The sequence below is a fragment of the Carassius carassius genome, chromosome 3 (genome assembly GCF_963082965.1).
Source record: "Carassius carassius chromosome 3, fCarCar2.1, whole genome shotgun sequence".
NCBI lineage: Eukaryota > Metazoa > Chordata > Actinopteri > Cypriniformes > Cyprinidae > Carassius > Carassius carassius.
This window is the reverse complement of record NC_081757.1, coordinates 3,599,201-3,612,588: the sequence shown is the minus strand read 5'-3', so window position 1 is coordinate 3,612,588 and position 13,388 is coordinate 3,599,201. Positions and strand designations below refer to the sequence as shown.

The 13,388-nt window shown below is 38.1% G+C and overlaps 1 protein-coding gene across 1 annotated transcript in view; it reads left to right on the top strand.

Annotated features, from left to right (window-relative positions):
* dnah2 (dynein, axonemal, heavy chain 2) overlaps positions 1-13,388 on the top strand; it is a 153,768-nt gene that overhangs the window by 62,274 nt on the left and 78,106 nt on the right. The window contains exons 29-36 of the mRNA XM_059525133.1: positions 8,789-8,969; positions 9,397-9,535; positions 10,494-10,711; positions 10,848-10,949; positions 11,029-11,154; positions 11,239-11,349; positions 12,373-12,561; positions 12,664-12,767. Of these exons, the coding sequence (XP_059381116.1) occupies positions 8,789-8,969; positions 9,397-9,535; positions 10,494-10,711; positions 10,848-10,949; positions 11,029-11,154; positions 11,239-11,349; positions 12,373-12,561; positions 12,664-12,767 (1,170 nt within the window). The remainder of the gene's footprint in view (positions 1-8,788; positions 8,970-9,396; positions 9,536-10,493; positions 10,712-10,847; positions 10,950-11,028; positions 11,155-11,238; positions 11,350-12,372; positions 12,562-12,663; positions 12,768-13,388) is intronic.

Here is a 13,388-nt window from a genome sequence, read left to right as displayed (position 1 = left end):
TTTGACGCACCCACCGCTAGCCTAGCTTAGCACAAAGACTGGATGTAAATGGATACTGGTAGCATAGTAATCCCAATAAGTGACAAAATAATGCAAACATTTTCCTATTTACATGTTGTGATCTGTATAGTCACAGCGTGTACAAATAACAAGGCTATATGAGACAGAGAGCATTTTTAATCGTATAAATACTGTAAAATAAATAAAATAAATAAATATAAATACATCACGAAGTATTTCGTTTGCTTTGAACATTTTACTGTAGACGACTATTTTGAAAAAATGCAAGTTGCCACACGGACCATGAAACGTGTGCTAAAGGATACAGCCATCCCATCGATAATAAAGACAGGACAAATTGGATCACCTGTTGCTGCGGTAAGTGTTCCGTTATGTTTTGAGATGACTAACATTAGCCATACTGTAACAGTTCCATGCTAATGTAATATAACCTTAGTAGTGACACTATTACGTGAATAGGGGGTCCGTGTATCCCCTTTATTGTTATTATTGTGTCACACTGTATGCAATGGCTATACTACAATTTCATTGAACTATGAATGATCATTATAACAAAATCACTTACTTGGTGGATAGCTGACCATTAGGTTCACTCGGCATGGGGCGTTTCTTCCAGTTGATCTTGTCACAATGGGGAAAAAAGACAACTGCCGGGTGTATTAGGGCAGAGAAATCTTCCGCGGTAGTGACGCAAATATTTTGATTGTTATCAAGCCTTGACATTGATGGCTATACCCGGTCCCATTCATTACAACAAAGGCACTCGGTTTCTGTCGGCATAGGTTGGCATGTTCCACATTTACACTACCAGTCCGCGTTCTTTCTGATTCTCCCTTCGTCTTACAACTTCCAAAGTTTGTAACTCCTCGTCTGTGTATTCTGGCTCAAAACTATATGGTTCTGGATCTTGGTTTAATACACAGTAAAATTCCTCTGAGTCTGCCAATTCCTCAAAGTAAGCCATGATCACGAGTCACGTCTAGCTAGTTACGTTTGTTTTGTTTACGGTCTCGTGTGCTGCGCTAATCACTCCGCCCAAGTAGCCACTCAACCCAAGTAATGTTAGCTGTGCTCCTACGCCTAGTGAGAATATAGTTCCCAGTATTTATACGATTAAAAATACTCTGTCTCATATAGCCTTGTTATTTGTACATGCTGTGACTATACACATCACAACATGTAAATAGGAAAATGTTTGCATTATTTTGTCACTTATTGGGATTACTATGCTACCAGTATCCATTTACATCCAGTCTTTGTGCTAAGCTAGGCTAGCGGTGGGTGCGTCAAATAACACTTACAGAACGCACAGAAATAAAAAAGGTATGTATGGACTTATCTAACTCTGGGGGATACTGTGAATAAGCTAAAGTCCCAAAAAGTCGGAGTGTTCCTTTAAGCTACTATTTGAAATGTCTACTTAATACTTTCTTGTTTAACACAAAAATAGCTTTAAATAATCTTTTGAGGATGTTTTTTCAGCTAAATGTAATTTGTGATCAATTAATGAACACATCATGTATTAATATATATATATATATATATATATATATATATATATATATATATATATATATATATATATATATATAAATATATATATATTCTCCTTCTAGATGGATAAGTAAGTTTGTTTGTACTTAGATTTAGGAACAATTTTGCCCCAAAACTGCAGCTGACAAAACCTTCCTGTGGAGACATTCTCAATTGGAAAATCAATGCATAAATAAAGCAAACACCAAAATAAATATATTTATAATTAAAAATTATACATATATTTTGGGGCTTAAATTAGCCATTCATTTTTGTCTGTGGTTTCCATTAAGATATTGATCTTCTTGTACTTGTGTCCTTCATAGTCTAGTTTTCATTTAGATCCAATTAAATACCCCATACATTCCCACACTGCCTAAAAAGTCTGTGTAGGTTTGGTTGGAAACGCGACTGTGTGTATGTTTTGTAACGCATTAATACACAGAGTCATAAAGACTGCAGCTCTCTGTGCTGTAAGCTGTCATATGCATCAGTTTTTTCACAGCCACCTGTGAGAGAGAGACCAAGATAGAGAATCACAGGGGGTGGTGTCTTGCTGTCAGGTAGGCATAGGGAGAAAAAAGCAAGTGAACAGATATATAGAGGAAGAGGGGGAAGATTCTTATTGCATATTTCTAGAAACTTAGATCCTGCAGAACAGAGAAAGGACGTGGTCTCTCTCTCTCTCTCTCTCTCTCTCTCTCTCTCTCTCTCTATACCCTCTTTAGCACACATACCTGCTGGTATTATTCGTCCCCGTCAGTGCTGCAACAAAAGTGGACATATGCTTTATCTTTATTTCTCCCTCTCTCACTCGTCATTGATCACTCTATTTCTTCTTCTGTTTTTTTTTGTCGGTGGGGTCTATGCCATATCAACAAATACTGTGTGTTTAGTATTCAGCGGTGGGGTTGTATACAGGGGACAGAATCAATTCCAAATTACTCAGGCTCTCAATAACGGACAGCCCCGCCCGCAAGGAGAAAAGATGATTAATGATGATAGTATTCATGATAGAAGCTGAAGTGTTCACACACACAAATGCAGCTGTGTGTGTGTTAATGGTCCTGCAGTGAAGAGGCTTTCTGTTTGCCGTGTACTTATAATTGAGCGTTTCCACACATTTAGCAGGACGGAGTGCAAATCACCTGTAATTACCACCTACAGCCCCGCATTGTACGTGCTACACACACAGCCATTGTATAAACCCTGCGTTAAGCATCTCTTTGCCTGCTCTGCAGTTGCACTAGTGACAGTTCTGTAGAATATGTGGTAAAACCATCCGGCACCGAAGGTTCGACTGACCGATGTACTCCCCCAGCAGTCATAACTGGTCTTTAATGACGCGGGACAAAACGTGTATGCAAACACTTTTAGCATATGCTAGTTTCTGTAATTAAATTATACACATACACTTTCCTTACCAACACTGTATTTTATTTACAGCTTGCTACAGTGCACATTTTTGTCCTGACGTGCATATGCTGCTATTTGAACGCACACACACAGCTGCAGATGAACGTCCCAGCCTAGTTTTGCTGATGACTGGCTATTTTGAGAGGTCATGTCCTCCTCTATGTGTTTTTCTGTTAGCACAGTGTGAGTTTGTTAGTGTGTGTGCGAATTTGTGCGATTTAGTACCTATAGGCTGTTCAAAATGTAGTGAGATGCCTACATAGACAGCATTTTTAGACATTAGTTGCTTAAAGTTGGCACTTTACTATGTAAGCAGACTGAGTTTATTCTATAGGCATAGAGCAAAGCTTACTCACACATGGTCACTTTCTCTAAATGATCAGCATTCATTGCTTTATAATGGCTCTAGGGCTAGAGCTGTGACTCATTGGGCAAGGGTTGTACAACACTGCCACCTAGTGTGTGTGTGTGTGTGTGTGTGTGTGTGTGTGTGTGTGTGCGCGTGTGTGTGTGCGCGCGTGTGTGTGTGTGTGTGTGCGCGTGTGTGTGTGTGTTTGTGTGTGTTTATATGTGCTTGTGTTCGTATACACGTGTATGATGTGTGCATGTGTGTGAGATAAAGGAAGCAGGAATGCCCTGACCATCTGCTGCACATTAGAAAGAGACCCTCAGCCCAATTCAATTAACATCCACAAGCCCCCTGATTAGGCTCAGAGAGAAAGAGAGAGATGGGAAGAGAGATAAAGGCCATTGCAGGAGTTACTACCCTGCAATAAATATGAGTTTCAGCATTCTCTGATGAACTCACCGTATGACAGCGGGGCGAATGGAAAAGTCAATGATCAAACACACGCACACACACCCAAACAGTAGACTTATTCAAAGAGGTTATGGAATTGTGTTTGCTATGAAACAGAGGGCGAGATAAAGAAATACACTTGATCTGTGGAGATGTTTGAAATCTTAATAATAATAATAATTAATAATAGAGATACAGAAGGAATGTTTAGTTGGTGGTTATTATCTTTATTTATCCTTTTTGCTTGTTTTTCATTTACTGAAGTCGTCTAAGTCTGACAGAATTTAAAAAAATGTGCCCTATTTAATTTTTGTTTTGTTTTTTAAAGCAGGTAAAAGTATTTTGAAACTTTGGATTAGTCTGTAGTAATTATAATTAAAGTATTTATAATCAGAAAAGAGTCAGAAATGAACCATGGCTTGGAGGAATAATGTCATTGGAAGTGGAAAAAATTTCCTAGATATGTAAATTTTAGCATAATAGCATACTAGTGAATTTATCTATTATATATGATATTTTCATATTTTGTTGTAACAATGGGTCTAGTGTCTCTGTAGAACTATAGTGGCTGTAATTGTCAAATATCTGCATTTACTGTCTCAGAGGCAACTACTGGTTAATGTGTAGCTAAAATTAAGTTGCTTTCAATAGAAAAAAATATATAATCAGGTTTTTGAAAACACGCATTCTAACAGAGTTTGTATTTTATTGATATTTTGTGCATTATTTGTAGCTTCTTTTGTATTGTATGGTGATGTTGATTTTACAGATAACAGCCATAATTGTGCAGAGAATTTACTGCAGTTGATTCAGTTCAAGTCAAATGGGCAACATACCTGTTTTTTATGATGTTAAAAATAAATGTCATTATAAAAGTGAAAATCAATTCCAGGTGGCAAATATTGCTGCTTAAAAAGATTTTAAAGAAATGACACGGTCCCTTATTTTGATAGCAGTATGTGCGTATGTGATAATGCTGTGGCAGTAGTAATGTAGTCAGAGATTTTCAGTCCTCTACGAACAGCCTGCAGTGAAGTCACACAGTTAGATGATGTGATGAGAGTGATGAATATGACAGATCAAGAGCTGCTGTGCTGTGTGTGTATATAAGAGAGACCGAGAGAATGAATCCTCTCATCACTGCACCTTTCTCTCTGCTAATGTTCATGCGTGTGTGAGGCAGAGTCAGAGAGAAAGAAAGAGTTGAGAGCACAGGAGATTGAGCAGGTCTCCGGTGATTGGTCTGAATCAGAGGCCTGCGGCAGGCGGGTGGAATGTGTGATCACTTATAGCAGAGGTGATAATTTACAGCCTTTCTGAGTGTGTGAGAGTGATGCCGCCTCTCATAGCAGCCATGCTGTATGCTTCTGTCTACATTTAACACTATCTTTGTTTTTTTCCAAAACAACAGATGTCTGTCAGAACAATATTATTAAAATGATAGCCACTGTAGAAAATAATAGACAAAATACTAATATATACAAGAAAATAACATTTGAGGGAAAAATATACATATAATAATGTTTAAACTATTGTTCAAATGTTCAGGGTTGGTAAGAGATCAGAAAACATTAAAATATCGAGAAACATTTCTTATTGTAAGTGTTGAAAGCAGTTGTGCTGCTTAAAGAATTTTGGAGAAGCCATGAAATATTGTTTTCAGGATGCTTTAATTAATAGAAATTTTAAAAGATCTGCATTTATTTGAAAAAGAAACATTTTACTGTCACTTTTGATCAATTTAATGTGCCTTTACTGAATAAAAGTATGAAAAACGTAAAAATTGAACACCTGTTGAAGAGTGTTGAACCACAACCAAACAATGGCCAGTTTTAGTCATTTTCTACATTGATCAGTAATGTTGGGATTAAAGTTATGTAATATTTCTGGAGTTATATGCACCCTGATAATCCACTTATACTGTAATAGCTTAAAGCTCATATTAACTGTCTGGGTCTGAGGATTTAAGCAGGTTCTCTGCCGTTCATCTTCAGATATATCCTGTTATATTCTGATATATGTTTTAATGCTTTCTTTGATGATCATAATCCAAAACTTTATCATCAGAGGAGCTCTTCAGGGGTCATTCATTCATATACTATAACATGCAAAAATGCAGAGTGTACTAACATGATTTCTTCTTTCTCAACCATCATCATTCACATTTATTGTGCTATATTTTTATGGTGGCTTCAGGGCAAAACACCAAGTACTCATAAGTGCACTTAAACTTGATTAAAGCTGTTTTATGATTCAAAGGGTTCTTACCTCGAGTTCTCTACACATGGAGCAGGGGATTTATTATATCATATTAATATAACAATATGTTAATATAATATAATATTAATATGATATATATTATATTATGTTATATTATACTATTTTATAAAACATATTTAAATAGAACATACTGTAATTGTTGGTGGCGATAGCCTAGTGGGCAGTGCACCGACATACAACGCCACTGAGTTACGGGTGTCCCGAGTTCAAATCCTGGCTTGAAGACCTTTCCCGATCCCGCCCCCCTCTTTCTCTCCCACTTTGCTTCCTGTCTGCTCTACATTGTCCTATTGAAATAAATGCAGAAAAAATGTCAAAAATAAATCTTTGGGGGAAAAAAAAGCTTTATATTACACATAATTTACAATACACTGATACTCAAAATTTGGCGTCAACAATACATTTTACAATACAATTAATACTTTTATTCAGCAAGGTTGCATTAAATTGATCAAATGTGGCAGCAAAGGCATTTATAGTGTTGCAAAAGGTAACTGTTTAAATAAATCCTGTTCTTTTGAACTCTCAATTAATCAAAACAATTATAAAAAAAAAAATGCTACCACTGTTCAATCAATAATAATAAGAAAATTTTCAGCATATTAGAATAATTTTTGAAAAATAATTGAACACTGAAGACTGAAGTAATGGCTGCTGAAAATGTAGCTTTACCATAACAGGAAATACAGTAAATGTTAAAATATAGCAAAATAGAAAACATTTATTTCAAGATAATTGCAATATAATATTTCACAGTATTTACTGTATTTTTGATCAAATAAATTCAGACATTTGCCAAACAAATTACTGACCCCAAACTAGTGTAATTTAAATATTAAAATATTGAATCTAGTTTAAATATACCATAGGTTTTCACATACATTTTATACTACTGTGCATGAGAGGATGTGCTCTGACCTGTTGATCTGATTCCTTAAAATGTTCATGATGTGCAACTGTGAATTCAACTAATATCAGCCATTACAGACAGACCTCAACCATAAATGCTCTTGGACTTCACTTGTGTGTGTGTGTGTGTGTGTATGTGCAGTGTTTTTCCTCAGGCGCTGCTGGTTCAGTGATGTGTGTCGAATGCTATATGTGTCTGTCATGTTGCCTGGACTCGAAAACAGACAGATTATTCCTCTGAGTGTGTGGCGGTAGGTGCCGCAGGCAAGAGATTGTGCCTCGTTTCATGCTGTCACTCTAGAGGTCAGGTGGCCCACGACTGTCACTCACCTCCTCTCATTCTCTCCTCCTCTCTGGAACTCTCTTTGCCTTTCTTCTTTCTCTCTTTCCTCAGTAAAGCTCTACAAATAAAACTCATTCTTTCCCATCAGCCCTGTGCTCTCACTCAGCCTTTTTCCTCCCTCTAAGAGAAAGAAAGATCATGTTTTGAGGTATTTACACTCATCCTTTTTTTCCCTTTTTTCTTTCTTATCCCAGCCTTGTGTCCTTCACAAACAATCACTTCTTTCCTGGATTTGTAAAATGTGTGTGTGCAGTGCCACTCCATTGCTCATATGCACATACTCTGCATGCAAGTGCATCAGTTAGAGCTCGGGGAGATGGAGAGGCAGAGACAAACAGAGATGAATGACACACACACACCTGCGGCTTCAATCTGAGAGATCAAGAGATGCGTGACGTGTTTTATGCCTGTGAGAGTGTAAAGCTCACAGTGTGTCTTTCCTGTGGGTTTGTGTGCTTGTGTTAATGTATTAGAATGTGTGTTTGTGCATGTGGATGCGGACATCAGGTGCCGGCAGTCACCGTTCATCCCCGCAGCAAGGCTATAGCTCCGCGGTTGGCATGGAGACGGCTGCGGCAGCGCGTGAGGCGGTTGCCGTGGCAACGCAGTATGCCAAGGAGGGGGGGGTCGAGGACCACTGCTGTTCACTTTGTCCTCTCTTTTGTTTGCTTCGTACATCTAGCTGTGTGTGTGCGGGCTAGAAGGGGATGTGTGATAGTTTGTCCAAATTATTAACAGGCTGAACCTTGAGCTCTTTATACCGCCTTCCTTTATTTCAATTGTGCCTTTTATGAATAAGCTTTGGGTTCATGTTCAGGTTTGACTGTATTTATGAGGGTCATTGTATTCACAAATATAGTAAAACATATGTTTGAAGTCTTCGTTATTTAAAATGTTCTTTCTTTGGCTGCACTGATGAGCAAAGAAAGCTATTCAGTGTCGCAGCCTCAGAGAAGACAAGAGAGCAGTGGATTTATATATGTATATTATGCTGCTGCCACACAGATCTAATATAAACATGCAATTTCTTTCTCAGCTGTTTACCTTCACAGACATAACCGACTGTTTTTGTGCATGTCTCTTAAAATGCGAATGAGCTGCTGCTCCCCGCCCCCTTTTCTAGAATAGGGCTGTGCCTTTACAGCTGGTACCTCAGATAGATTCTCTGCTAAAAAAAACATCTGTTTGGTTTCTATTATCATGTCTATTGTGCTGAGATCATGCATTTTAAACTATATTAGTTTAAACTTCTGAGTGCATACACAGAAAGCATCTGTCACACAGCATGTGAGTACCAAACTAAGTTCTCTTTCATGTCTCATTGCGCTTAAACTGTCAGATAACACATGTTTTTAGCATTTTTTTGCATTGGAAGTATTATGAGGCCCCATAGTGGGTCCCAGCCCACTGGTTAAGAACCACTGGTGTATGAGATGTGTTTACAAATGTATCTTCTAAACTGTGTGTGTGTTTGTGTGTGTGCTCAGGGGAACAGATGAAGTGTTCCAGGCTCTGGAGGATAACCAGGTGACAATCTCTGTAATGAAAGCATCTCGTTTCGTCAAAGCATTTGAAAAGGAAGTTGACCACTGGGAACGTAGTCTGTCCCTGGTGCTGGAAGTCATCGAAATGATCATGACTGTACAAAGGCAGTGGATGTATCTAGAGGTACGCTCACATTACTCATTCAAATGCTTCTCTTATGCTTTAAAAGTATATGGTTACATTATCCAGGCATATGCTGTACACAACACACTCCTGACCTTCATCACACCCTGCTCGTTCTTAATAAACACCAATCCGCAATCCGCTGTGTTAGATCACAGTGGGGTGATGCACAAACTCACTGTAAAAGATTAGAGTCTCACAGACACACACATAGCGGAGTTCAGAGTCACACATCTGTTCTCTCGGAGCTGATGAGGAGAGTAAACAGTGGCTGTCAGCCTGGATTTCCTATGTGTATGAGCGTTTGTAAACACACCTGTGATGGCTCCAACCAAGCACCAAACTGTTTTATCTTCCCTTCTGTGCGATTCTTCATTTTGGTGGTCCGCTACCACATCCTTTGTTTTTTTGTTTTGTTTTTTTTTAGAATATCTTTCTGGCAGATGACATACGTAAGCAGTTGGTTCGTGAGACGGCAGAATTTGATGATGTCAACTCCAATTGGAAGATCATCATGGGCCGACTCGACAAGGACAAAAATGCTCTCAGAGGAACTCACCATCCAGGTAATGAAAGGATGGTGCTGGAATACACCACCCTCATCGACTGTAAAAACCTTTTACTGGAGCAAGTCAGTTCACCTGGCAGAAATCTTGGCAGCACCCTGGACAGATGAATGAAACGTGTCCAGGTTACAATTCACCTGAAAAAAAAATCTATTTTGCATTAAAAACTGAGGTCTGTTTGATTTGATTTGATTTGATTTGCCTTTATTGTCTCCTGATGGAGAAATTTGTCTTGAGCATTCGGGATAACAGATGCACACAATATACATATAACACAACATACATCCCCTACACATAATTTACCACCAACCCACACCCCTTATTTGTTCTTATTCAATATTTTAATAGAAAGTGGTACAAATGAAAATTTAAACCTATTCAGTCTACAGTTTGGTAACCTGTACCTTCTACCTGAGGGCATCATCTCATACTCACTGTAGAGGACATGATTCGGATTGTTAGTAATTTTTAAACTTTGTTTCCTCACCGCGTCCTCAAAAAGCTCATTAAGAGTGGTCGGTGGCACTCGTCCAATTATTTTTCCCGCCCTTTTAATCAATGTTTGGAGCTGTGATTTTAGTTTAACTGACAGGTTACCAAACCAAGCTACAGTACCATACCATATCGGACAATAGACTCAATAGCTGCCTTATAAAATAGTAACATAATATCCTTGTCAACACCATGAACTCTTAGTTTCCTGTTAACTATTAAGATTTTTTTGCATTGCAGAATTATTTAAATGACAATTAAGCACAACCATAAATCATTTAGTCATTTCACCTTTTGTTATTTTGGCCAACTTTTATCATTCCAAGTGGTGATTCTCATTAGTGTACTAATGGGACTTTTTTGTTAGTCAAACCCTTTTACCTAAAATATTTACTTGAAGTACGCTCTGAGATTGAGATGATATATATATATATTATAAATATCACTTTTTTTTCTGTTGTTTCAGGTCTTCTAGAGAAGCTCTCAGAAATGAACACTAAGTTAGAGGAGATTCAGAAGTCTCTGGACATGTACCTGGAGACCAAACGACAGATCTTTCCTCGGTTTTACTTCCTTTCTAATGATGACCTTCTGGAGATCCTGGGCCAGTCACGCAACCCTGAAGCTGTGCAGCCGCACCTCAAGAAGTGCTTTGACAACATCAAAAGTCTCCGCATCAACAAGGTACATATGTACTAAAATCTTATACTGAATTGTTTTATGTCATGTTATTTATATATTGTTTTTGTTTTTGATTTTTTGAAAATGTATAGGGTTTAGCTTGAGCATTAGTTTAACTGCTCTGCTTGTGCATATGTAGGTTGGGATCAATAACAACAAGTCGGAGGCAAGTGGGATGTTCTCTGCTGATGGGGAGTTTGTTGACTTTACTCATCCTGTTCTTCTGGAGGGGCCGGTGGAGGTGTGTTCCAACCTAAAGTCCAACACAGTCTTTGTTGACAAATGCACTATCCATTGAGCTTTTCATCTTGTATGTTTAGGCATGGTTGTGTGATGTTGAGCGAACCATGCGTTGGACTCTAAAGGACTGTCTGAAGAACTGCTCGATGGCTCTCAAGAAGATGCCAGGGAAGAGGGGCAAATGGGTACGAGACTGGCCTGGACAGGTGAGTGTGTGTTTGTATGTAAGCCTTTCTGTATCTGTGTGAATGCAGTAATTCCACTTCAAAGTGCTTCACTTGTTTTTACAGATGTTGATCACAGCCAGTCAAATCCAGTGGACCACAGATGTCACCAGAGCACTCGTGACCAGCAAGGAGAGAGCAGATAAGGCTGCTCTTAAATCACTAAAAAAGAAACAGGTGAGAGGAACTTAGCAGTTACAGATTTGGGCCAGTGATCTAAAGGTCACCAGTTTAAACATTAAAAAGGGCAATTAATGAATTATGTTGAATTGTGCTGCCATTGTCCTCCTGGGCAAAAATAGTTAGGCATAGTTAAGATTTATTGAGTCCAACAATTACCTTTTTTCCAACTAGTGACAGATGGAAAAGTGTTTGAAAATTCAATTTCTTTCTATTTTCATTCAAATTTTTGCGTAACATTGGATGTGGTGTGAACGGTCTTTATTTTTGCTAATAACTGCATCTAGACAGAACCTGCAGATTTTCCTTTATTTTCTGTGTTGATCTAGGTAAAAATATGTGAGATTCTGTGGAACTGAATACAACATGGTGTTAAATGAAGCTGAGAGTACTACACTCTTGTTAGAAGCTGAAAGCAAAATAAAATTAGCCCAAATATTTAATTAACAACCATGTTAGCAGTGGGGGATTTGTAGAATTTTAGGAATGACAGGTGTTCTGATTCTGCAGAAATCTGCAGAGCTCTCTGTGGAGTTCTGCGGGCACTGATTCAATGCGAGTCTGTTAATAACTAGTGGATGAACTCCACATACATTGCTGACTTCACTCAAACCCTTTATTGAAAATGAGTTATTCGTTTCATGTGTATTTGTACATGGAGCACAGGAAGGATGCACTAGATACACAAGTTAATTAAAGACGGCAGCTCAAATGAATTTAATCCAATCACATCTTATAAGCCAAAGCCAGTGAGACACTGAGAAAGGCTCAGGCCTGTCTCTGTGCCTTTGAGAGTTGAGATTTAGTCTCAGAGCATGGCTTCTAGGGCTTTAGGAAGGTTGGGATTTTTTTATGTTGTTAATTTAAATTTGCATTACACGTCTCAGCTGATGTTTACTGACTATGTTTGGAGTAACCATGGTTAGGTTTGATCTGAAACACCTGATCCATAAAATTAGTTTGCGTTGTGTCTGAGTGTGTCTGTCTTCTAATAATCAGTGTTTGCATTGTTTTACCCAGGTGTCCATGCTCAGTCAGTACTCTGAAGCCATACGAGGGAACTTATCAAAGATTCTCCGCTTGAAGATTGTCGCCCTGGTCACCGTTGAGGTCCACGCTCGTGATGTCATCAGCAAACTGGCCAAAGCAGGCTGTTGTGATGTCAGTGCTTTTGACTGGCTGTGCCAACTCCGCCTGTACTGGGACAAGGTTGGGAAGGAGATAAGATAGTGGGATGGAGAAAACATATACCGTAGAATAGGCAGAAAGGGATTGCCACAAGCCTCTAAATGTCTCTGTCTGTGTGTGTAGGATGTGGACGACTGCATCATCAAGCAGACTAATACCCACTTCCGCTATGGCTACGAGTACCTAGGAAACTCTGGTCGTCTGGTCATCACCCCCCTCACAGACAGGTAACACATCAATCAATGATCAATGTTTTTGAAGGGGGTTTAAATGTGTAGATCCAAAAACAAAGAGGTTTCATGTATAAAAAAAAAACCTTTGGATGCGTGAATTGTTACTTAAATAACAAACACAACAAATACTGTTTTGTATCACTTCATAAAAAGTGCTATCTTTTTTTCTTCCCAGAATGCTGTATTATATAGTAGTAAATATTCCAGAGGTGCATGAATTCTGAATGTTTTAAATGTCATAAATAATGAAAAATAAAAAATGTCATAAACATTTAAATGTCATGAATATAAAAAAACATCAACATATAAAGAATAAAGAAACCCCATGGTGGTTTGAATGTAACATCAAACAGTCTAAAGTGTGGACACACTTTTTTATTTTATTTTCTTTATTTTTTATTTCAGCTCCACTTTATATTAAGTGGCCTTAATTACTATGTACTTGCATTTAAATTAATAATTTGGTACAGTGCACTTATTGTGTACATGTTTTTACATATGTTTGTACATATTTAAAAATACCTGCATGTAATTACATTTGTAATTGTTTTCCGTAATTACAATAAATAATTACACTGTTGAACCATCCATTACACCTTTACCCACCCTTAAACC